Source organism: Eschrichtius robustus, chromosome 3, assembly GCF_028021215.1.
Source record: "Eschrichtius robustus isolate mEscRob2 chromosome 3, mEscRob2.pri, whole genome shotgun sequence".
In the NCBI taxonomy this organism is placed as follows: Eukaryota; Metazoa; Chordata; class Mammalia; order Artiodactyla; family Eschrichtiidae; genus Eschrichtius; species Eschrichtius robustus.
In genome coordinates this window covers 150,850,210-150,877,636 of record NC_090826.1, presented here as the reverse complement: position 1 = coordinate 150,877,636, position 27,427 = coordinate 150,850,210, and the positions used below count along the sequence as shown (strand labels likewise).

Genomic DNA, 27,427 nt, shown 5'->3' with positions numbered 1-27,427 from the left:
TTTTACTGGAGTATAGTTGCTTTACAGTGTTGTGTTAGTTTCTGCTGTACATCATCCCTTTTTTTTTTTTAATTTATTTATTTATTTATTTATTTTTGGCTGTGTTGGGTCTTCATTTCTGTGTGAGGGCTTTCTCTAGTTGTGGCAAGCGGGGGCCACTCTTCATCCCGATGCGTGGGCCTCTCACTATCGTGGCCTCTCTTGTTGCGCAGCACAGGCTCCAGACGCGCAGGCTCAGTAATTGTGGCTCACAGGCCCAGTTGCTCCGCGGCATGTGGGATCTTCCCAGACCAGGGCTCGAACCCGTGTCCCCTGCATTGGCAGGCAGATTCTCAACCACTGTGCCGCCAGGGAAGCCCCATCATCCCTTTTTATGGCTGAATAATATTCTCTTGTATGTATATACCAGATTTTTACAGTTTTAAAGTATTATAAAACTCATAAACACACAGAGAATGTGTGGTAGACACTATATGTGGCCTACAAAGTCTAAAATATTCATTCTCTGTGGTCTGTTAGAGAAAGCTTGTCAGTCCCTGATTTTGATAATCACGCTAAATCTAAATGATTTAAATATGCCAATTAAAAGGCAAATATTGTCAGATGAGATTTTTTTAAAGTAATATCCAAATGTATATTGTGTATGAGAAACCTAATTTAAATATAAAGGCATAGATAATTTAAAAGTTAAAGGATAGAAAAAAATGATACACCTACCATGCAAACATGAATTCAGAGGAAGCTGAGAAGGCTGTATTAATATCAGAGAAGAGTTTAGAATAAGTATTATTATCAGGGATAAAGAGGGACATTTCCACAAGAATTTGAGTCAATTCATCAAGAAGACATAACAATGCTAAATAACAGCTTCAATAAACTTGAAGCAAAGGAGAAACAGAAATTCACAATTATATTCAGAGATTCAGTACTTCTCTCTTGGTAATGAATAAGAGAAGTAGACTGAAAATCAATAAGGATGTAGAAGACTTCAACCACAAAATCAACCAGTTTTTTTTGGTTGACATTGATAGAACACTCCACTCAGATGTAGCAAAATACACTTGATGGAGAAATGTTTTTGACTATATTCAACTTCCATTCATGATAAAAACCTTCCATCAAACTTTTTCAATCTCTGATTATAGGCTCTAAAAAATAACAAAATTTTAAAATCCCACAAGGCTAATAATATTTAGTGGTAAAATGTTGAATGCTTTTTTTTTGGTAAAATCCAGTATATGACAAGAATTTCCACTCTCCCTGCTTCTATTTAGTGTTTTTAATTGAGAGTCTAGCTAGAACAATAAGGCAAGGGGAAAAAAAAGTCATAGAGCTTGGAAAGGAAGAAGTCGTCAAACTGTCTTTACTTGCAGATGATATGATTATGTAGAAATTTCTAAGAAATTTACAGGGAATTTTTAGGATACCAGGTCAATATACAAATATCAAATGTATTTCTATATATTAGCAAAAACAATTGGGAAATATGATTTTTAAAACAATATCATTTATAGTAGTATCATAAAACCGAATCCTTAGGAATAAGAGTAATAAGCAAGACACTGAAAACTACAAAACATTGTTAAGAGACTGTAAACAAGAATTAAATGTAGTGGTATAGCATGTTAATTGATTGGAATATTCAATATTATGAAGATGTTTATTCTCCCCAAATTGATCTGTAGATTAAATATGATCTCCATTAAAATTCCACCAGGCCTTTTTTTATTTGTAGCATATGACAGACTAAAATATTTATGGAAATTAAAGGAGCATAGAATAGCCAAAACTGTTGTGGAAAAGAAGAGCAAAGTTAGAGGGCTTACACTAACTGATCTCAGGATTTAGTGTAAAGCCACAGTAATCAAGGAAGTGTGGTATTGGCACAAGGATAGACATATAATTAAGTGAAACAGAAGAGTCTAGAATGCACACTCACACACATATGACAATTATTTTCAACAAGGTGTCCAGGTAATTCAGTGAGGAAAAAAGTCTTTCAGTAAGTCGTTTAGGAACAACTGGATATCCATATGGAAAAAATAATAAACACCAATCCTTGCTTCACACCATACACAAAAATTAATTCTAGATAGGTCATAAATGTAAATGGTAAAACTTATTTAATTACTAGAGAAGACATAGGTAATCTTTGTGACTTTGCGTTATGCAAAGATTTCATTGATAGGAATCAAAAGGCATGAATCATAGAAGAAAATTGGAATGACTGTGACTACATTAAAATTTTAAAACTTTTGCTCTTCAAAAGACACTATTAAGAAAATGTAGAGGCAAGGCACAGACTTGGACAAAATATTTTAAATGTATTGCAAAGGAGAAATAGAAATTCACAATTATATTCAGAGATTCAGTACTTTTTCTCTCTTGGTAATGAATTTCTCGTTTGCAATAAATGCATGAAAAGATGCTCAAATCATTAGTTATTTAGGGAAACACAAACTAAAACCACAATGAGATATCACTACACAGCCAGTGAAATGCTTACAATTTAAAAGACTATCAGTACCAAATATTGGTGAGGATGTGGAATAAATGGAACTCTTATGCATTGCAGTTTGAATGCAAAATGGTAGAGCCAATTGGAAAACAGTTTGAAAAGATAAATTGTATCCCTACAGTAGAATACAGATTAACAAAAAGTAACAAACTTCTGATAGATGCAAAAACATAGTTGAACCTCAGAAGCATTTACAGGAAGTAAAAGATGCCAGATACAAAGGACTATATACTGTGTGAGTCCATTTATATGATATCCTGTAAAAGGCATAACTGTAGTGAAGGAAAGCAGATCAGTGGTTGGCCTGTGGCAAAACTTGTGGGAGACAAAGGGACGTGAGAAAACTTAAGGGGAATGGAAACGTTCTATATCTCCTTTGTGGTGGTGGTTACAGAACTATATGCATTTGTCAAAACTCATTGAAGGGTACATCAAAATGGCTGGATTTTATTGTCTACAAATTATACCACAATAAAGAGGATTTTAAAAATGGAGGACTTAATTGGAATCCTCTAACTAACCATTATGGGAAGGCACTCTGAATTCCCCCTAGCACTGATTGGCTTCTAATATCTCTGTTACTGCTACCTGGTAAGCCTTGGGTGGTCTGTCTTTGCACATGTACAGCTAACTCTTGGTCACAGACTCATGGGGGTCCTCCACACAGACTTTGGAGGCCCCGTTCTCTGCACAGCTTTCTCCTTTTCAGTGCCCTGCCCCACAATTTCCAGCCACTTCAGCTGCCTCAAATCCTTCACTTCAAACTTCACACTTCAGCTGCCTCCTCAGCTCAGATGACTGTCTTGGCCTGCTTAGACTCTAATTCTTGTTCACAGAAATAATGTGACATGCTTTAATTAGAAGAGTTCTAAAATGTTGGACAGTTAGTAACATCTTGTAATATCGGCAATTCTTTTATTTCCTTAATGTTAAAACAGAAAATACAGTTTGAGTTCACGGTCTGTAAACCCAGAAGTCTCACTGCCTTGCCAGTTATGTTTGGGTCACATTGAGATCCCTCTGCAACAATTATTTTGCCCATTCATCAACAAAAATGTTTAAGGTAATATACTGTGTTTCAAGCTTTGTGTTGCTAGGCACTGCAGGTACAAAGGTAAAAGAGAGAGTACCTGCTCTCTCAGGGAGCTCACAGTTCATAATATCCAAACAGATAACGACAGTACAGTGTACACGATAGAAGCAAAGTGTGTTGTAGAAATATTTAGTAGGAACACTTAGGCTAATCTACATGCATGGATGTGTGTATTTGGGGGGAGGGTGGATACATTTGGGGGGTAGGTGATGAATACAACTGAGAAGGCTAGGAGAGAGTTAATGTGAAATGTTTATATTTTAAATCCTATTGGATAAAACTAGGAATTCCAATCTAAGGAGCAGAGCAAAAAGTAAAGTAATGCAGTTGTTATACAACTTAGAAACTTCTTCAATCTGGGAAAGAATTAGAATGTGTGAGGTTAAATTTTAGAAATCATGTTATCTGCTGCATATTTGTGTTTTAAACTATATTGGAAATGTAAATATTTTCAGGCACAAGAGCCATGCTAGGTCTGCCAGTCTTTCTTCTCCTAAGTTCTTACATCTGGCCGGACCCACTAATTGAGGCCAACTCTTATTCTAACCAAAGTTGAAAACCAAATGGACTGCTACAAATTCTATCCACTGAGAAGAGTTTCCTTCTTTCTTATCTTTCAGGGCCACCTCTGAAAGATTATAAAGATTATAATCCTATATAATACCAGAAAATTCCACTTCTGCTGGTTTGGGACATATCATTAGACATAATTTTTTAACCCTCAGTTAAGTAGTCATAGCATACTTTGAGACTGTGCATGCAGGTGAAGCAAGATACGGCAGGAGTAACTATCATACCTCCCTGTGCCTTCAGGCCTACTTAGTCCTCATGCAAGATCTGCCAATTCCCCTTGATGGTGGGGTACAGCTTGACATTCGTAACTCAATAGCTAGGTGATCACATGCGATCTACTTCATCCTGAACAGGTTGGATCACGTTGCTACCTGGTGTCCCTTGATCTTCCAGTTAGTCTCTGTTTGCCACTAATATTTGGTCAGGAGCTGTTTCTCAAAAACAAGCCACTCTTCATTTCACTTGCGGAAGTGAGTATGATCTTTTATCAAACCCTAAGAGTCAAGAAGTGAGAGGCAATGAATTGATTTTCGACTCAGAAAGTAGATGTGCTGAGTAAGATTGTACTGTTAGAAAGTCAGTAGCTGCACGCGAAGTATGGTTTGAATCAGGAATTATTTCAAGCTACCAGGGAAATAAAGTAAGAAAGATTAGGGTTTCAAAGCATGGTACAAAAATAACCTGAACTCTGTCTTCTAATAAAATGTGTTTGGAGGTACAAAAACATCATAATTTAAAAAATCGAAAGGCCTCCAATGCAATTCTACCATCAGAACTTCTCAATGATACTTTTAAGCATCATGACCTACTACAGACATTTGAAGACCATTTGGTTTGCTGAGTCTTAAAGGTCACGTGTAGAGCTTACGCTACTGAACCTGGATCATCTGGAGAGACTTATCTTGCTCTGGGTGCTACTCAAAGCTAATAGCTTTTTATTTTACCTTATAAATGGATCAGAGCTATACACTCAATTATGGAATGTGCTGCTCTCAAAGTTTAAAGCGGCCAACCAAACTTTTTGTCTCCTTCTTAGTGGGAGGCAGACAAGGGGTAGCAAATTCTCTTTGACTTCGGGAGGAATATTCTAGCACACCCTGGATCCTCAAGAACTTTATTGAGGAGGCAAGCCCTGTGTTTTCTTAAGATTTAGTTCTCACTTCTGTCACACATGTATATTTACCAAGAAACTTCATCTGTCACCTCTTCTACTCTTACAAATCCTAATAGATTGCTGTCTTCTAGAGCAGGATCAAGGAGATGGAGCATGGAATGTGGAGGCAGCCAAAGTCTCTGCAAAAGCAGATCACGGCATAGAGCAAGAAGACTTTATTATGTTTCCCTGAAGCAGGGCAATAGACATATCTGTCCTTACCACATGTAAATAACCTGTTGCTTTTGTTCTCTCTGGATTATTATGAAGGGAAAAGCATTTGCTAAATTAAAGCTACATATCAAATACCAAGGCTGTGTTAATTTGCTCAGTAAGGAGGCTCCATCTGGAGTGGCAGCTCCAGTTAAGTCATCTTCTAATTAACTTTATGATAATCTGCCATTATTTTTCAAGCCTATTAATTTTTGTAGAGGCCAAACTAGTGAAGGCAGTCACCAAACCTGCAATTCTCAAGTCTCTGAGACTAATCTCTTCTTTTCCCTTGGGATGTCTTGTTGCTGGAGAAAGGAAACTGCAGTGTTTCCAATTGTCCCTTCCTGTAACATATAGATGCTGCTTGGAAAGCCAAAGTGTGGGTTCTGCCAGTTGCTCAGAGTACACATTCTAATTGTAAACCCAAGAACTGGAAAAAGAGCAGCAAGGTCATTTCTGAAATTTACTCTTAGATATTTGATATTATCTGATGCTATTATATGTGGAATTGGTTTTAAATTTCACTTTCTAATTGTTCATTGTGTGTACGTAGAGATTCAGTTGATTTTTTAAATACTAATCTTGTATCCAGTGTCCTTACTAAATACGCTTACTAACTCTAATAGCTTATCTCTAAATTATTTTGAGATTTCTGTATCACAGTCATGATCTAAGAGTAGTGACAGTTTTATTTCTTTCTTTCCAATCCCTTTACATCTTCTTTTTCTCACCGTATTACACTAGCTAGGACCTCCAGTACATTGTTGAATAGAGGTGGTGATAAAAGGCATCCTTGTCTCATTCCTGATCTCAGAGGTAAAGTTTTCAACATTTCACCAGTAAATTTGTTGTTTGCTGTAGGACTTTTCAAAGATACCCTTTATGAGTTCAAAGAAATTGCCTTCTATTCCTTGTTTGCACAGAGATTTTTTATCATGAATGAATAATTAATTTCATCAGGTGCTTTTTAAAATCTTTACTTTAAAATAATCCAGAAAGGATGTGTGTGGAAAATGGAAGGTGTAAATGAAATACAGTGGTACAATTTTTAATAATTATTAAAGCTGGATAAGTAAAAAAAGCAAAATCTGTTACAATTATCACATTACTTTTAACCTTTATTCTTTAAATGCAGTAAATTTGATAGATTAATTTTCTAATGTTAAATCCATCTTGCATTTATAGAACAACTTTACAGTCCTTTTTACCACCTTGAGTCATTTGAGGGTAAATGGCTTGCTGAGCTGATGCTTCTTCACCCACAAATACATTAGTGTATATTTTTTACAAGTAAGAATATTCTCTTACATAACTGTGATCCAACCATCAAAAGTAAGACATTAATACTGATATATTTTTAACATTTAATTCTCGGAACCCACTCAAGGTCAACAGTTGTACAAATAATGTGCATTATAAAAGGATCTAGTTCAAAATCATGCCTTTCATTTAGTTACCATGTCTTGTTAGTCTCCCTCGGTCTAGAACAGTTCTTCGGTAATTCCCTTTTGGAGATTACACTTGTTTTTTAGAATATCTGAGTTTGTCTGATATTCCTCACAATTAGATTCAGGTTATGCATCTCTAGCTGGAAGTGGTGCCGTATTCCCCTCATTGCGTCTTATCAGGTGATGCACAATTTTGATTTATCCCGTTACTCAGAATGTTCAGTTTGATCTCATCATTAAGGAGGTGTGTACCAGGCTTCTCTACTAAGTCACTCTTGATAACTAAGTCCTTTGTCAGAATGTATTTCTAACTACGTAAATGACCTATTTCTCAAAATTCTTTCAGTTTATTCTTATATTTATTTATATCTAGATGGATTCATGGTTTCCTCTTTTTCTCAATGTCTTATAATCAGTTACTATAATTATTTATTTTGAAGCTCAAATTGTTAGTGGGATTTGGTCAGTGTGAACCCCTTCAAGCTGGTTTCTTTGTCATTTTGACACGACCCCATCATTCTTTGAGTGTGTCCTTAACTCTCAACACAAGAAGCTTGTCTAGGCTTGTCTTGTATTTTCCTTTTCTCAGCCCTGGAATTAGCCATTTCTTCATGGAGTCGTGGTTCCTTTTAGTGAAGAACTGATTGAAAAGCCAAGATCTGGGCAATAGGTATGCTCATTGCTATCAAAGTGTTGTTCTTAAGCCCTCTCAGTGGATAGAGCTAGGATACTCAGGAATGTGTGTGTGTGTACACACATTATATGCATATTTACACTATAGTTCTACCTATTACTAACAAGCTGAGTTCACACTGATATCTCTTCATTCTAATCCAATACCACAGAGTTTATTCTAGTGTTTTCCCTTTCCATATTTGTAACTCCCTTTTCAAACACTGAAAGACCTGGCTCCCATTAACCATAATATATATGCTGTTTAATCACCACCACACCACTCCCCATCACTCTGCACACATCCCCCTTTCACCCCATTTAGGTTCCAGTATCACATACAACCTTTTCCACTTCTGGATGTCCCTGTGACCCTCAGAACATGGACTCTGACAGCCCAGGCCAGCTTGCCCCACACTGAATGTCCTCATCATCCTACCTAAGCTCTGACTTCCTGCTTGGGTTCTGACCCCATACTCCAGGACTTCCCCTGTTCCCCACACAGTTGCCTTCCTTTTCCCACTTGGACTCAGCGCACTCTAGGCTATCCTCACACATGGATACCCTCCCCATCCAGCTTAGGTTCTGGTTTGCCTGTGTCAGGCCACCTGTTAGTGTGGATGCCCTCCTCAGCCTTCCTGGGCTTGACAGCCCACACCAGTACCCCCTCCGTGGCTCTGATCCTACCCAGGCTCTGGCTCCCCTTCCCTCAGTGTAGGCACACTCCTCACTCTGTTTGGGCTCTGTTGCACCAGACTAGGCTTCCTGTCCAAGGGGAACCTTCTTACCCTGCTGAGGCTCTGGTTCCCTGTGCTGGGCCTTTCTCATCCAGATTGGGTTCCATCATGCTGCATGGTGCTGCCCCAGGTATGGATGCCCTCTTTGCCCTCCTTGAGCTCTGACACCTCACTTCTGGCCTCTCCCTGAATGAAGGCCCTCCTCACCCCACTTGTGCTCTGACATATGGCTCTGGGCCACTGCGGCTTCTTGTGCCACCACGTGGGCAGACCACTGCCTGCCTCTGCCCCACTGAAGAGCTTTAGGACTGATAAATTTCCAAAAAGGGAAGAACAAAGGGAAAGCTTGCTATCTTTTTAATGTCTGAAGGATTTGAAATGATGTCCTCCTTTTTACTCTTGATATTAATAATTTATGCCATCTCTCTTTCTTTCCTGACTAGTCTCTTCTAGCAGCTTATTAATTTTATCAGTGTTCTCAGTGCATTTTATTTTGGTTTGCTGAAGCTTTCTATTGTGTGCGTATTTTCTCTTTTTGGTTTCTGCTCCTTATTTCATTCCTCCTACTTTGTTTGAGTTTCACTTGTATGTTTTTTAAATTTTTAACATCTTGAAATGGGTACTTAGATCATTGTTTTCAGCCTTCCTCTCTCCCCTGCCCTCCCTGGTATATGCACTTAGGCCTGTAAATATCCTTCTTAGCCACATTCCACAAGTATTTCTTTTTTTTTGTTAGTTTCTGCTTTATAACAAAGTGAATCAGTTATACATATACATATATCCCCATATCTCTTTCCTCTTGCATCTCCCTCCCTCCCATCCTCCCTATCCCACCCTTCTAGCTGGTCACAAAGCACCGAGCTGATCTCCCTGTGCTACGCGACTACTTCCCACTAGCTATCTATTTTACATTTGGTAGTGTTTTTATGTCCATATATACACTACCGCTCTCTCACTTTTCCACAAGTATTTCTGTGGATTATTTTTAATATCACTATTTTCAATATGTTTTCTAATTTCTATTGTGATTTCTTTTTTAATCCATGGGCAATTTAGAAGTTCATCTTAATTTCTCGTTATTTTATCTAGATATCTATAGATTTTTTAGTTATATTTTTTATTGTGATTTCTAGTTTAATTCCACTGTGGTTAGATAACATCCTTTTTACACTTCCAGTTTTGAGAAGTGTGTTGAGCCTTAACTTATTGCCCAGTATATGATCAATTTTGGCAAGTTTCCCCAGGTATTTGAAAAGAAATGTGAATTCTACAGATGTTGGATATTCACCACTTTTTAGAGCTGCAGTTCCCAAACTCTGAAAACCACTGTCTTAAAACATAATGTTAAGAACTACAGGTCATATTCCTGATATGCATGCATCCTGTTTTTTTCTAGAGTAGGAAGATATTTTGTCTTGTTTTGTAGGTACCGTGCAATATGCAAATGGAAAATTAAAATGCTTAAAATATATTCGTGCATGAACCCTTTTACGGATATATCATTTCCATAAAATAGGGTATGAAATTTGGTTGTAAAATGAGAGATAAAGTAATAGTAGGGCATCATCATCATTTTGGTGTTTGATAGTCCCACAAAAAATTTCTTCCCAAGGCTGGATGTTTACAGTGTAATTTAACAACTCTGACATAACTTGTGTTATTTTATAAAAACAATTGTCTTGAAATGTTTGCAATAGCAATTCATTTTAAGCCAACTCTTAGTTATTACACTGTATAGACAATATGAAGCAGTTATCAACTAGAGAAAAAAGATATTATTGCCACCTTCTAAAAAAAGACTTGTCTGATCAACAATAAATATCTGATGACCGAACCAAGATGGCAGAGTAGAAGGATGTGCTCTCACTCCCTCTTACGAGAGCACCAGAATCACAACTGGCTGCTGGACAATCATCGACAGGATGACCCTGGAATTCACCAAGGAGGATACCCCACATTCAAGGACAGAGGAGAAGCCACAGTGAGACGGTAGGAGGGGCGCAATCAGAGTAAAATCAAATCCCATAACTGCTGGGTGGGTGACTCACAGACTGGCGAACACTTATACCACAGAAGTCCACCCACTGGAGTGAAGGTTCTGAGCCCCTCGTCAGGCTTCCCAACCTGGGGGTGCGGCAACGGGAGGAGGAATTCCTAGAGAATCAGACTTTGAAGCCTAGTGGGAATTGATTGCAGGACTTTGACAGGACTGGGGGAAACAGAGACCCCACTCTTGGAGGGCACACACAAAGTAGTGTGCCCATCGGGACCCAGGGGAAGGAGCAGTGACCCTGGGGGAGACTGAACCAGACCTACCTGCTGGTGTTGGGGGGTCTCCTGCAGAGGCGGGTGGTGGCTCTGTTTCACCGTGGGGACAAGGACACTGGCAGCAGAGGTTCTGGGAAGTTCTCCTTGGTGTGAGCCCTCCCAGAGTCTGCCATTAACCCCACCAAAGAGCATGGGTAGGCTCCAGTGTTGGGTTGCCTCAGGCAAAACAACCAACAGGGAGGGAACCCAGCCCCACCCATCAATAGTCAAGTGGATTAAAGTTTTACTGAGCTCTGACCGCCATAGCAACAGGGAGGGAGCCCAGCCCCACCCATCAACAGTCAAGTGGATTAAGGTTTTACTGAGCTCTGACCGCCACAGCAACAGTCAGCTCTACCCACCACCAGAGCCTCCCATCAGGCCTCTTAGATAGCCTCAACCACCAGAGGGCAGACAGCAGAAGCAAGAAAAAATACAATCCTGCAGCCTGTGGACCAAAAACCACAGTTACAGAAAGATAGAGAAGATGAAAAGGCAGAGGGCTATGTACCAGATGAAGGAACAAGAAAAAACCCCAGAAAAACAACTAAATGAAGTGGAGATAGGCAACCTTCCAGAAAAAGAATTCAGAATAATGATAGTGAAGATGATCCAGGACCTCGGAATAAGAATGCAGGCAAAGATTGAGAAGATGCAAGAAATGATTAACAAAGACCTAGAAGAATTAAAGAACAAACAAACAGAGATGACCAATACAATAACTGAAATGAAAACTACACTAGAAGGAATCAATAGCAGAATAACTGAGGCAGAAGAACGGATAAGTGACCTGGAAGACAGAATGGTGGAATTCACTGCTGCGGAACAGACTAAAGAAAAAAGAATGAAAAGAAATGAAGACAGCCTAAGAGACCTCTGGGACAACATTAAACACAACAACATTCGCATTATAGGGGTTCCAGAAGGAGAAGAGAGAGAGAAAGGGCCAGAGAAAATATTTGAAGAGATTATAGTCGAAAACTTCCCTAACATGGGAAAGGAAATAGCCACCCAAGTCCAGGAAGCGCAGAGAGTCCCATACAGGATAAACCCAAGGAGAAACACGCCGAGACACATAGTAATCAAAATGGCAAAAATTAAAGACAAAGAAAAATTATTGAAAGCAGCAAGGGAAAAACGACAAATAACATACAAGGGAACTCCCATAAGGTTAACAGTTGATTTCTCAGCAGAAACTCTACAAGCCAGAAGGGAGTGGCATGATATACTTAAAGTGATGAAAGGGAAGAACCTACAACCAAGATTACTCTACCCTGCAAGGATCTCATTTAGATTTGATGGAGAAATCAAAAGCTTTACAGACAAGCAAAATCTAAGAGAATTCAGCACCACCAAACCAGCTCTACAACAAATGCTAAAGGAACTTCTCTAAGTGGGAAACACAAGAGAAGAAAACGACCTACAAAAGCAAACCCAAAACAATTAAGAAAATGGTCATAGGAACATACATATTGATAATTACCTTAAACGTGAATGGATTAAATGCTCCAACCAAAAGACACAGGCTTGCTGAATGGATACAAAAACAAGACCCATATATATGCTGTCTACAAGAGACCCACTTTAGACCTAGGGACACATACAGACTGAAAGTGAGGTGATGGAAAAAGATATTCCATGCAAATGGAAATCAAAAGAAAGCTGGAGTAGCTATACTCATATCAGATAAAATAGACTTTAAAGTAAAGAATGTTACAAGAGACAAAGAAGGACACTACATAATGATCAAGGGATCAATCCAAGAAGAAGATATAACAATTATATATATATATGCACCCAACATAGGAGCACCTCAATACATAAGGCAACTGCTAACAGCCATAATAGAGGAAATTGACAGTAACACAATAATAGTGGGGGACTTTAACACCTCACTTACACCAATGGACAGATCATCCAAAATGAAAATAAATAAGGAAACAGAAGCTTTAAATGACACAATAGACCAGATAGATTTAATTGATATTTATAGGACATTCCATCCAAAAACAGCAGATTACACGTTCTTCTCAAGTGCGCACGGAACATTCTCCAGGATAGACCACATCTTGGGTCACAAATCAAGCCTCAGTAAATTTAAGAAAATTGAAATCATATCAAGCATCTTTTCTGACCACAATGCTATGAGATTAGAAATGAATTACAGGGAAAAAAACGTAAAAAAGACAAACACATGGAGGCTAAACAATACGTTACTAAATAACCAAGAGATCACTGAAGAAATCAAAGAAGAAATCAAAAAATACCTAGAGACAAATGACAATGAAAACACAACCCAAAACCTATGGGATGCAGCAAAAGCAGTTCTAAGAGGGAAGTTTATAGCTATACAAGCCTACCTAAAGAAACAAGAAAAATCTCAAGTAAACAATCTAACCTTACACCTAAAGAAACTAGAGAAAGAAGAACAAACAAAACCCAAAGTTAGCAGAAGGAAAGAAATCATAAAGATCAGAGCAGAAATAAATGAAATAGAAACAAAGAAAACAATAGCAAAGATCAATAAAACTAAAAGCTGGTTCTTTGAGAAGATAAACAAAATTGATAAGCCATTAGCCAGACTCATCAAGAAAAAGAGGGAGAGGACTCAAATCAATAAAATCAGAAATGAAAAAGGAGAAGTTACAACAGACACTGCAGAAATACAAAGCATCCTAAGAGACTACTACAAGCAACTCTATGCCAATAAAATGGACAACCTGGAAGAAATGGACAAATTCTTAGAAAGGTATAACCTTCCAAGACTGAACCAGGAAGAAACAGAAAATATGAACAGGCCAATCACAAGCAATGAAATTGAAACTGTGATTAAAAATCTTCCAACAAACAAAAGTCCAGGACCAGATGGCTTCACAGGTGAATTCTATCAAACATTTAGAGAAGAGCTAAAACCTATCCTTCTCAAACTCTTCCAAAAAATTGCAGAGGAAGGAAAACTCCCAAACTCATTCTATGAGGCCACCATCACCCTGATACCAAAACCAGACAAAGACACTACAAAGAAAGAAAATTACAGACCGATATCACTGATGAATATAGATGCAAAAATCCTCAACAAAATACTAGCAAAGAGAATCCAACAACACTTTAAAAGGATCATACACCACGATCAAGTGGGATTTATCCCAGGGATGCAAGGATTCTTCAATATACGCAAATCAATCAATGTGATACACCATATTAACAAATTGAAGAAGAAAAACCATATGGTCATCTCAATAGATGCAGAAAAAGCTTTTGACAAAATTCAACACCCATTTCTGATAAAAACTCTCCAGAAAGTGGGCATAGAGGGAACCTACCTCAACATAATAAAGGCCATATATGACAAACCCACAGCAAACATCATTCTCAATGGTGAAAAACTGAAAGCATTTCCTTTAAGATCAGGAACGAGACAAGGATGTCCACTCTCACCACTATTATTCAACATAGTTCTGGAAGTCTTAGCCACGGCAATCAGAGAAGAAAAAGAAATAAAAGGAATACAAATTGGAAAAGAAGAATTAAAACTGTCACTGTTTGCGGATGACATGATATTATACACAGAGAATCCTAAAACTGCCACCAGAAAACTGCTAGAGCTAATTAATGAATATGGTAAAGTTGCAGGATACAAAATTAATGCACAGAAATCTCTTGCATTCCTATACACTAATGATGAAAAATCTGAAAGAGAAATTATGGAAACACTCCCATTTACCATTGCAACAAAAAGAATAAAATACCTAGGAATAAACCTACCTAGGGAGACAAAAGACCTGTATGCAGAAAACTATAAGACACTGATGAAAGAAATTAAATATGGTACCAACAGATGGAGAGATATACCATGTTCTTGGATTGGAAGAATCAACATTGTGAAAATGAGTATACTACCCAAAGCAATCTACAGATTCAATGCAATCCCTATCAAATTACCAATGGCATTTTTTACAGAACTAGAACAAATCATCTTAAAATTTGTATGGAGACACAAAAGACCCTGAATAGCCAAAGCAGTCTTGAGGGAAAAAAATGGAGCTGGAGGACTCAGACTCCCTGACTTCAGACTATACTACAAAGCTACAGTAATCAAGACAATATGGTACTGGCACAAAAACAGAAACATAGATCAATGGAACAAGATAGAAAGCCCAGCGATAAACCCACGCACCTATGGTCAACTAATCTATGACAAAGGAGGCAAAGATATACAATGGAGAAAAGACAGTCTCTTCAATAAGTGGTGCTGGGAAAACTGGACAGCTACATGTAAAAGAATGAAATTAGAATACTCCCTAACACCATACACAAAAATAAACTCAAAATGGATTCGCGACCTAAATGAAAGACTGGACACTATAAAACTCTTAGAGGAAAACATAGGAAGAACACTCTTTGACATAAATCACAGCAAGATCTTTTTTGATCCACCTCCTAGAGTAATGGAAATAAAAACAAAAATAAACAAATGGGACCTAATGAAACTTCAAAGCTTTTGCACAGCAAAGGAAATCATAAACAAGACGAAAAGACAACCCTCAGAATGGGAGAAAATATTTGCAAACGAATCAACGGACAAAGGATTAATCTCCAAAATATAGAAACAGCTCATTCAGCTCAATATTAAAGAAACAAACACCCCAATCCAAAAATGGACAGAAGACCTAAATAGACATTTCTCCAAAGAAGACATACAGACGGCCACGAAGCACATGAAAAGATGCTCAACATCACTAATTATTAGAGAAATGCAAATCAAAACTACAATGAGGTATCACCTCACACCAGTTAGAATGGGCATCATCAGAAAATCTACAAACAACAAATGCTGGAGAGGGTGTGGAGAAAAGGGAACCCTCTTGCACTGTTGGTGGGAATGTAAATTGAGACAGCCACTATGGAGAACAGTATGGAGGTTCCTTAAAAAACTAAAAATAGAATTACCATATGACCCAGCAATCCTACTACTGGGCATATACCCAGAGAAAACCGTAATTCAAAAAGACACATGCACCCGAATGTTCATTGCAGCACTATTTACAATAGCCAGGTCATGGAAGCAACCTAAATGCCCATCAACAGACGAATGGATAAAGAAGTTGTGGTACATATATACAATGGAATATTACTCAGCCATGAAAAGGAACGAAATTGAGTCATTTGTTGAGACGTGGATGGATCTAGAGACTGTCATACAGAGTGAAGTGAGTCAGAAAGAGAAAAACAAATATTGTATATTAACGCATGTATGTGGAACCTAGAAAAATGGTACAGATGAGCCGGTTTGCAGGGCAGAGGTTGAGACACAGATGTAGAGAATGGACATATGGACTCCAAGGGGGGAAAACTGCGGTGGGGTGGGGATGGTGGTGTGCTGAATTGGGCGATTGGGATTGACATGTATGCACTGATGTGTATAAAATTGATGCCTGATAATAACATGCAGTATAAAAAAACAAACAAACAAAACAACTAATACTAAACTTTCATTGGGTTATTTGTATGGAAATATGTTAATATAAATGTTTCAGACATTACATGAAATTTCTAAAAATCTTATATGTTCTGGTATAATGTTATAAGTCATAATCCTAGTTATTACCTTAAAATGTATATCTCAGAAATAACTAATTTTCTTGTCAACTGCATTGTTATGAACTTTCATCAAATTTTTAACTGTGGTCATTTTTAAGTCTTTTGTCATTTACAGACAGTTCTGTGTGTACTCTGATGCTTTTGCAAATATGTTCCTATAAAAGGGTTTCATCTTTAAGAAATTCATGGAAAAGACTCTGACAAGTACAGGTTTCTGGTAACTGACTGTACTGCTGAACTGAATGAATAAGCATTTTCAGAACTCTAATGAAAAACTGATGAACTCATAAAAGTGCTAACAAAAGATCAAGATGAAAAAAAAAAATTAATTACATGGGACTGAGTGAACTGATGAGGATGAGTATAATTTTTGTGACTTTCTGTCTGAATTAAAAAAAAAAAAATCCAAAAAGAAAAAAGAATGATGAGACAGTAAATATTTGCTGTAAGACAAAAAAAAAAAAAATATCTGATGACCATCACTACCACCTGCCTTAACTAACTCTTAGAATATGGGTACAAATTTCACAGTAGCATCCTAGCCTGCATTAGCAGGGTCACCAGACCACTTCACATCTGCTAATTCATGCCAGCTGCTGAAACGATGAAACCAGCCCATACTAGCATAAGGGGTCTCCTTCAGTCTCCTTGTAATTACTGTTTTCTTTCAATGTGGCAATTCAACACTTTAGCTTGTCTGCCAGCCAAAATGCTTGAATTTTTCTTTTTTATGGTCTTCATTCCAGAGTAGAAGTAAACACTCCATTTCAACCATAAGCACCTCTCTATTCATTGTGCAATTTAAATTAAAAGATACTGAAGCCTCTTCACCTTGGTTTTCTATTCACAGAGTGTTTCAATATGGTTTGTACCCAGCTCCACGCAGGCCTAGGTCTTGTCCTACCTTCACTTTACTGTCATCCTTTTCAAATCTTCTAATCACATCTAATTTACTTTTGATGTTACCAGTTTTCATTTATTTGCTGTACTTTAATCTTTTTTGGCCAGTTCTCTCTTTTGATTATCTATCTATATAAAATATCATGTGAGTTAATCACTGGGAGACAAGGAGGTAACACAACTACATACTTTGCTGTCTACGTGGGAAATGAATAATAGATACACAGTGACTCATCACCAACAGACTATGAAAAGACTATGATCGGTCACAGACCACGATGCTCATCTGTTTTTTACGTAATGATTTTCAGACTCAAGAGCTAGCAACCGAGTCTGTGTTTTATGCAATTACTCACAGTTGATATCCATGATAACTGAAATTTGAACAATGTTTTGGGGGGACTAGTGTGGTTTAGCTCAACTGTGGTAACTAAAATCCACGTGTTTCAGAAGACTGCCTGCATTTACCAGAATGGCTAAAATTTAAAAGACAGACAATACCAAGTGCTAGTCAGGATACAGGGCAACTGGAACTCTCATACCTGGCAGACATATAAGTTGGTACAATTTCTTTGTAAAACTCTTTGGCAATACTTCCTAAACCACAATATACACATGCTCTTTGATTGAGCAATTCTATTCTTCAGTTCTTATCCAACAGAAATTCATATTTATGTGCACCCAAAGACATGCATAAGAATGTTCACAGTGTTGTTTGTAGTATCCAAACCTGGTAACAACTCAAATGTCCATCAGTAGTAGAATGGTACGTTGACACAACTGAGTATTATACTGCAATGAAAATGAACAAGCTACCACCATAGGCAACAACATGAGTTTCATGAACTTAATTTTGAGCGAAAGAAGACAGAAAGAACAACAGCAAAAATACATGTTGTATAGTATGAGTGTGTTTCATGTTTGGTAATTGCAATCATTGTTGCTTTTGGTGTGGTCAAAAAAAAGATATTATTGCAAAAGTTAAAAAAGGAGAAATCCTCATAACTGTATCTTTTTTATGAAATTTAGATTCCAGATACATTTGGTGTTCTTCACTTTGAAAAGTAAAGTGCAAGAGTAAACTGAAAAGGAAAGAGAAAAGTGTGTTAATATTATTTTCAAAGCTTTGCGGATTTATACAATAATATATAATTATATAAACCTACATATATACAATTTATATATCCCAATGTTCATGTATATTATATATATCTCATTTATATGTTCCAAAATATTTTATATATTCCAATTCACAGCTTTAAAATTGTTTCTCTCAAATCCAGAAACAATATTGAAGTCTACCCATGGAACCTACTTAGCATGTTTAAATATCACTAAACTTCTTTGGGGTAACTTGTGCCTTGGTCTTTGGAGCACATTTACACTAAATCTAAATAAGAGCCAGATGACTGGAGCTCAGCTGTGTAAGTCCCATAGTTGGTGGCAACTAGGCAGGGACCTGATATATTAAAAGTAAACCAAAGGAAGTAAGATATAACATAATCACCAGACAGAAATTGTATCGTGCTGTCCACATAAAAAGGAAGTTCAGAGAAGGATTATTAAAGTGGAAAAAGAGCTACAGAAAGAGAAGATATTTTAATAAAAATGAAAACTGAAATCAACTGCCAGACTGATGTATAAGGAGGGCAAGGATCCTTCATCTTCCTCCTTCCTGGAATCTTTAGACATCTACTTTTTTGTTTTGTTTTGTTTAACGTGTGTGTGTATTTTTATACTCCCAATAGTGTATTTTGGAAGGGAAATATTGAGTCATATTTTACTTTTCCCAGTTTTATTGAGGTTTAATTGACATACAACTTTGTATTATTCCAAGGTGTACAACATAATGGTTTGATATATGTAAATACTGCAAAATGATTGTCACAGTAAGTTTAGTTAACATCAGTCACTTAATGTAGTTACAAATTTTTTCTTCTGATAAGAACTTTTATCTACTTTTATCCTACTCAGCAAATTTTAAATATACAATACAGTAGTAGTAACTGTAGTCCCTGTGCTATACATTACATCCCCAGGACTTATTTATCTTATAACTGGAAGTTTGTACCTTTTGACCACCTTCACCCTTTTCCCCCCATCCTCATCCCTGCCTTTTTTGGCCAACCACCACTGTTCTCCGTATCTATAAATTCAGTTTTTTTAGATATAAGTGACATCATACAGTATTTATCTTTCTCTTTCTGACTTATTTCACTTAGCACAATGTCCTTAAGGTCCATCCCTGTTGTCACAAATGGTAGGATTTCCTTCATTTTTATGGCTGAATAATAATCTGTTGTGTGTATATATCACATTATCTTTATCCATTCATTCATTGATGGACACTTAAGTTGTTTCCATGTCTTAGCTATTATAAATAATACTTCAGTGAATATGGGAGTGCACATATCTTTTCAAGATAGTGATTTCATTTCCTTCAGATAAATACCCAGAAGTGGAAATGCTGGATCATATGGTAGTTCTATTTTTAATTTTTTTGAGGAATCTCCATATTGTTTTCCATAGTAGCTTCAACAGTTCACACTCCTACCAACAGTGCACAAGGATTCCCTTTTCTCCACATCCTAGCCAGCACTTGTTATCTTTTGTCTTTTTGATAATAACCATTCTGACAGGTGTGAGTTGATACCTCATTGTGGTTGATTTGCATTTCTCTGATGATTAGTGGTTTGAACACCTTTTCATGTACCTATTGGCCATTTGGATATCTTCTTTGGAAAAAGAAAGTTTTTACCAAAGACATTTTTTAGTTTCTTAACCCATATTTTAATCAGATTGTTTTTTCACTGAGTTGTGTGAGTTTTTTATGTATTTTGGATATTAACACCTTATCAGATATATGATTTGCAAATATTTTCCACCATTCTGTAGGTCACCTTTTAATTTTGTTGATCGTTTGCAGTGCAGAAGCTGTTTAGTTTGACGTTATCCTACTTGTTTATTTTTGCTTTTGTTGCCTTTGCTTTTTGTGTCAGATCTAAAATATTGTTAAGAACAATGTCAAGGAGCTTACCCACTATGTTTTCTTCTAGGAGTTTTATGGTTTCAGGTCTTATGTTTTGAGTTGATTTGTGTATATGATGTCAGACAGTAGTTCAATTTCATTATTTTGCATGTGGCCATTCAGTTTTCCCACCACCATATATTGAAGAGACTATCCTCTCCCCATTGTATATTCTTGGCTCCTCTGTCATAAATTAATTGACCATACATGTATGGGTTTATTTCTGGGCTCTCTATTCTGTTCTCTTGATCTATGTGTCTGCTCTTTTGCCAATACCATACTGTTTTGATTACTATAGCTTTGTAATACACTTTCAAATCAGGATGTGTGATACCGCCAGCTTTCTTCTTCTTTTTCAAGATTGCTTTGGCTATTTGGAATCTTCTGTGTTTCCATACAAATTTTAGAATTTTTTTTTCTATTTCTATGAAAAAAATGCCATTGGAATATTGACAGAGATTGCATTGAATCTGTAGATTGCTTTGGGTAGTGTGAACATTTTAACAATATTCTTCCAATCCATGAGCACAGAATATCTTTCCATTTTTATTTGTGTCTTCAACTCCTTTCATCAGTGTCTTACGGTTTTTAGTGTACAGGTCTTTTCACCTCCTTGGTTAAATTTATTCCTTGGTATTTTATTCTTTTTAATGCAATTGTAAATGGGATTTTTTTCCCTTAATTTCTTTTTATGATAATTCATTGTTAGTAGATAAAAACACAACTGATTTTTTTATATTGATTTTGTATCCACCAACTTTACTGATTATGTTTATTAGCTCTAACAGTTTCTTGGTGGATTCCTGATGGTTTTCTATATATAATATTATGTCATCTGCAAATAGAGACAGTTTTACTTCTTCCTTTCCAATTTGGATGTCTTTTTTTTTTTTTCTTGCCTAGTTGCTCTAGCTAGGACTTCCAGGACCATGTTGAATAAAAACAGTGAGAGTCAGCATCCTTGTCTTGTTCCCAGTCTTAGAGGAAAAGCTTTCAGCTTTTCACTGTTGAGTATGATGTTAGCTGTGGACTTTTCATATATGGATTTTATTATGTTGATGTATGTTCCCTCTGTACCCAGTTTGTTGAGGGTTTTTATCATGAATGAATGTTGAATTTTGCCAAATGCTTTTTCTGTATCTATTGAAATGATCATATTATTTTTATATTTCATTTTGTTAATGTTTTGTTTTACATTGATTGGTTTCCATATGTTGAACCATCCCCTGGAATAACTCCTACTTGATTATGATGTATGATCCTCCTAATATATTCTTGAATTCAGTTTGTTAATATTTTGTTGAGGACTTTTTCGTCTGTGTTCATCAGGAATATTGGCCTGTAATTTTCTTTTTTTGTAGTGTCCTTGTCTGGCTTTGGGTAATGCTGGCCTCGTAAAACAAGTTTGCCAGTGTTCCCTCCTTGCCTGTGTTTTATAAGAGCTTGAGAAGGACTGGTATTAATTCTTCTTTAAGTGTTTGATAGAATTCACCAGTGAAGCCATCTGATCCTGGACTTTTGTTTGTTGGGAAGTTGATTACTGATTCAATATCCTTACTAGTAATTGGTTTGTTCAGATTTTCTATTTCTTCATGATTCGGTCTTGGCTGATTGTATGTTTCTTGGAATTTATCCATTTCTTCCAGGTTGTCCAATTTGTTGGTATATAATTTTTCATACTAATCTCTTATGATCCTTTTTATATGTGGTATCAATTGTAATTTCTCTTCTTTCATTTCTAATTTGAGTCTTCTCTCTTTTTTTTTCTTGGTGAGTGGCATCTACTCTTTTCCGTATAGATATGAACAGTGAAATGGATTCCATCCCCAGCTTCAATTTGATGGCTTCTGATTAATCTAAACCATTTATGGTAATCACATTCCCCCTACCACAGATGGGTTTAGAAATAGACATGTGACCCAGTTCTGTCCAGTGAGATCTGTGGGGTAATATGCTGAGAGACTTCTTGGAAAGATCCTCTCTCTTTTTGAAAAAATTAAGGTAAAGGAAAAGATGGCATGCTGATTCTTAGAACCACTACATTGGGAATTTTTTGATTGACTTCATGGTACAGTAAATATTTAGATATTACAATTTAACTTATAATTCAATGGCTGATTAAATATTTTAAAGGGAGAGAAGATGTCCTTTTACTGATTTAAAAACTATCAGTAGAGAATATATTTAGAAACAACAGAAAATTCAAATATCAGGTTTTGTTGTGTTTTTTGTTTTTTGGCTGTGCTGCGAGGCATGTGGGATCTTAGTGCCCGGACCAGGGATCAAATCCATGCCCCCTGCAGTGGAAGCGCAGAGTCTTAACCACTGGACTGCCAGGGAAGTCCCTGTTTTTGTTAACAAAGAGGGATTTATTTGTTTCAGGCATCAAGAAGTTTGGAGATAGCTACTTAGTGATTTTTCAGATGCTTCTTCATTATCCTTAGTTTTCATTCTCATGCTTGTTACTTCATGGTTACAAGATGAGTGCAGCACCTCCCAGCAGGAGGAGGGGGAAAGGCCAGTGGACAAAAGGGGCATGCCAGTTGAGTCTGCCTGCTTTTGTCAGGAAAACAAAAGTTTTCCTGGAAGCCCTGTTCTGAAATCTGGTTTGTTGTGTTTTATTAGCTACTATTTGCAATCCATCTATCTAATCTATCTTCTCAAATTTAGCTTCAACTATATTAAGTCATTAACTTTTCTACTTTGTGCTTATGTTTTCTAAAGTGGGTATGTTAGAGTCAGTAAGTGAGACATTTAATTTCTTTTTCCAAAATTAGGGCTTCTGAGCAAATATGTAAATCTGTGCTAAGTTCAATATTTTTCATTTGAACCAGACATTGTGGTAATTTTTCAATGAGTTTTATAGTTCTTATGTAAAGTTTTTCTAAGGAAGAACAGAAGACCTATTGAACATTTGAACTCAACTCCATTATAAGAATTACAATGCAAACTACCTTTTTTCAGAGTCCCTTTTGAGAAAGGAGAGTGACAGTCCATTAAAGGAAAAAATGAGCAGTGTTTAAATTTAATATCTGTTATTGTGTCCAGGATTTATCTACACAGACTTAGCTATTCCTAAATTGTATACTGAACTCTATTTCCTTACATACCCTCCTGTCCCCACCTCTATCCTGTTCACAGACATGTTTATTCTCAGTTATTTAGATAAATCCTTAAGGTAAAAGTTAAAAGCATAATTTAAGAGAGAAAGAAAATGTAGTTTCAAATTAACTGCTGGAGGTGGAGATGCCTGCTGGGGACAAGGTGGAGCCATTAGAAGGAATACAGATGCAGGGTGTGGTGGAGCAGGGCGTGGCCTCTTTATAATGGAGATGGGGTGGAATGCAGACTTCAGGCTTTGCCGGGGATGGGGGAATTAGGCCTCCATTCAGAGTGCACCCGTTCCAGGATTCTGGATCTAGGATAGATGTGGAAAAATAGTTTCCGACTCTGCTAAGGTGAATGCTAGTTTAAGTTCATCTCAGTAATTGAAGACAATAAATGAGGTTTATATTTGTTTTACCTACTATACTTTTACTATTGTGGCTAGAGAGGTCACAGATCATAAGGGAATAAATGAAGTTGGTATGCTCTAGGATTGTTTTGAAAGAAACCTAAATAAATCATCAATTTCACTAGTATTTATTGCTCTCCCATTTTTATAGTATAAAACAGGGTCTCTCTTGTTATATAACTTTTATTTTTCCTCATCTTATTATGCAGGAGGAGAGGAATGGGAAACCAGATTATTTGATTTCTGCATCTGAACTAGGGAAGAAGAAAACTCATTTAGTAAATCTAGTAGTTACTTTGCCACAAAATTTTAATCCAGTTTTTTAAAGTTATTACAATTATTGTGGACTGTACTGCATGTCGAGGCTAATTGGAAACAGTGACCAGATTCTTAATCATTATCAGGAAACTGCATTCAGAGAATGAGAAGAACACCCCCACTGGATGAATTGCAGCCACCACCATATCAGGATGACAGTGGTTCTCCCCATCTCTCATGTACACCCTCAGAAATTGGGGACAGTAAATGTGAATTTTCCCACTGCAGCAACAGTCCAAGATGCTCATATAACAAGTGTCCGAGTGAAGGAAGCACAGGTCATGAAATAGAAAGTTTTCATAATAAAGGATATGAAGAAGATGTTCCAAGTGACAGCACTGCAGTCCTGAGCCCTGAAGTAAGTAAAAGCACATAGAATTTTTTAAATGAATGTTATTTGGAAGATAATAATCCTGTGCTTATCCTCTTGGTCAGAAGGTTTTATCACTATCTTGTCCTTTATGGCTTATGGTACCAGTTTCTATTTTTATCCAGCAGATTTTTCAGGGCTGTCCCAACCATCCTTCAACTCCCTTTCAAAAGAGGACAGGTAGATAAAAATGAGAGCAATATGCAAGATATTGAAAAGTATCTTGCCTCAGGTTTCAACCTCAATAGGGGTTTAAAAAAAATTTTTTTTAACATTTTACATAAAACATTCTGGAATTACCCATTTCTTTTATCTTGAGGCTCCTATTTATGTTTGTGTTTATTTTTTAAATTATTTTATTTGGATATTTTTACTATTGGGAGGTGGCCCTTTAACGTTTTACAAGCCTTTCAGAATAATGTCTGCATTTCCATACCATGGAATATGGAAGGGATAAGTGATGCTCAGCTTTACTAATGAAATTTGAATTCATGGCATCATGCATGCAGAGTGGTTGGTTGGTTGTGTTTTAAGTTATTTCCTTTTTTTGGAGCAAAAAATGTGAAAACAACAACAAAAATAGGTGTGTTATACTTTTGAAGTCTTTCCATGTTCTAAAAAGGATTTGTTTTAATCTTTCAATGATGATAAAAACTATAAAGGTAATCTAGAGGTTTTCATTAGGCAGTATTTACTTTTAGGTTTCCTTTTTTTCTAGATGGCAAGTTTTTACAACTTTTGTCCCAGGCAACATTTCATGATACTGCAGTGTGTCAGTGTTCTTACTAGGTGAATTTTTATCTACTGCCAAAATTAAGTAATGAAAGTACAGCTCTGAATAGAATTTCCTCAAAGTTTTTCTTATATAATTTCTAGGAACACTTTTTATCTGTTACTACTCTTCTACTATTTCTAATATTATTATATAGTATCTAACTTAGAAGGAAATTCTGCATTGGTATTATAAATTTAACATAGCAGCATTTCATCATTTTCCACAAAGAATATTTCTCCATGTTTTGTACCTGAGCAAATTTGAGATAACTATTTTATAGATTTGCAAACTATATAGATAGCCAACACACAAGCAGTGAAACCTGGATTGTGGAACTGACAACAACAGTAATAGCTATCACCAATTGTGCCAGGAATTTTTCTATAAGCTTTACATAGTCAGCTCATCTAACTCTTAACAACCTCATCTTCAGAAAGTTGTTATTTCCATTTTAGAAATGAAAGCATTAAGACTCAGAGAATTAAGCAAGTTGCCCAGGTATAAGTAGCTCTTAAACAGTAGAACTGTAATTCAAAGCCAGGTCTGCCTGACTGCAAAAACAGTGCTCTTAACAACTATGCCCTATTGCCCCTCTTGACCTGACTCATTGTGTGCGAAATTACTTTGAAGTATTGGTACCCTCCAAGTACACCACCTGGCAAGCTATCCCAGAGGACTCACAGACCAAGTTAAGATGCTCAGGTTACACTTGTGTGTGTGTGTGTGCATGCATGTGTGTATGTGTGTTTTAAGCTATTTCAAATATAAAGCAAGAAGTAAGAGGAGCAAGATAAGGTAGGAAAACACACTTAGGATAGGATGCCCTTAGGCAAGACAACAAACACCGTGTGAATCCTGGTTTATATAATGTCCTTATGTTCAGTCTTACTCTTTCTGCTCCATCAGCATTCCCTAATTACGGCACGGTAACAAGGACAAAAGTTGAGATTTAAACAAGGGTGCCAGTAGCCAAAAACACATACTTGTTTTATGGGAGAGATGCAGGGGCAAGTACTCCTGGCCACAAGTGAAACTTGCAGTTAGTCTACTAAATAGACATAGATTTTATCTGCATTTCTTAAATAGAACACGTGGGTGACAGAGCTGTCGGCCCAGAGGTGACATGATTATAGCTTGGCCTTTCCATCCCTTTCCATAGGTAATAGTCACTTGTTCTATCTTATTTTCTGTTTATTCTGTCTCTGACATATCTTACAAGTTATTAACTTAGTTATTATATATATTTACCACATCTTCTGAATTCTGCCTGTGTCTCTCAAGTTACTTCCTTACTTATTATCTGTAGTTAACAGAACCTGTGAGTTTTGCCCATATTTCAGAAGCTTGCTGTGTTAACACTTCTTATTGAGTCTCCTCCATCCTGCTTGTTTTTCTGTCTTCTACAGCGAAACTGAATATGTTCAGACTACAGCAAATGCATGTCACATAAATATTTAGGTGCTGATAGCCTATGTTAGTGTAAAACTCATTCTTGTGTTTTTTCAAGTTTACTTTGCTTCCTACCATTCCTTTAATAGATATTATTTATCAAATAGAAAATTCTTACCTTCCTATTGGTTTAATCCAGGATCCAGCTATTTTAGAGCCTATCTTCCTACACAGTTGAACTGGGAGAGGAGTGAGGAGGGTTCAGAAGGATTCCCCAGCAAGGAGTTCATTAACTGTATTGATGACCTGTTGCTGGCTAAAGATTATTGAAAACTTTGACTCAGAACCTTGAAAAGAGGGATTATTTTCTAATTACCTGTTTGTAGAATACAAATAGTAGCTTTTATCTGTAAAAGTCCCACCCTTTTAACCCTCAGTTTCACAAGGAATGCCCAGGAAAAAGAAAATGCCCAGGAAAAAAAAAAATAGGGAGGCACCAAGAGAAACAAAATTCAGAAATAGTTATCTGAGACCATATAAAAATCTTTTTGCCTTGAAAATCTTAGCTGTCATGACACTATTTTAGAAAATATTTAATTGAAAAATAAATTAATGTAATTAATCATTTAATTAGCAATTATGAAGTGGCATGCATTAAAATATTTTGTTCTAAACTGTCAATTTAACAGAGTAAGAATATTTTTACCCTGATCTAATCATATTGCATAAAAAACTGAATTATTCTATGAGAGTTTGTTCTTACTCCTAAAGTATTCTTCTTCACTTGTCATCTTTTCTTCCATACACGATACAAAATT

General features: G+C 36.6%; 1 protein-coding gene across 3 annotated transcripts in view; it reads left to right on the top strand.

Annotated features, from left to right (window-relative positions):
- The window catches only part of SYT14 (synaptotagmin 14), a 155,018-nt gene that overhangs the window by 59,344 nt on the left and 68,247 nt on the right, over positions 1-27,427 (top strand). For all 3 annotated transcript variants that reach the window (XM_068538441.1, XM_068538440.1, XM_068538439.1), the window contains exon 3: positions 24,162-24,433. In XM_068538441.1, the coding sequence (XP_068394542.1) occupies positions 24,162-24,433 (272 nt within the window). The remainder of the gene's footprint in view (positions 1-24,161; positions 24,434-27,427) is intronic.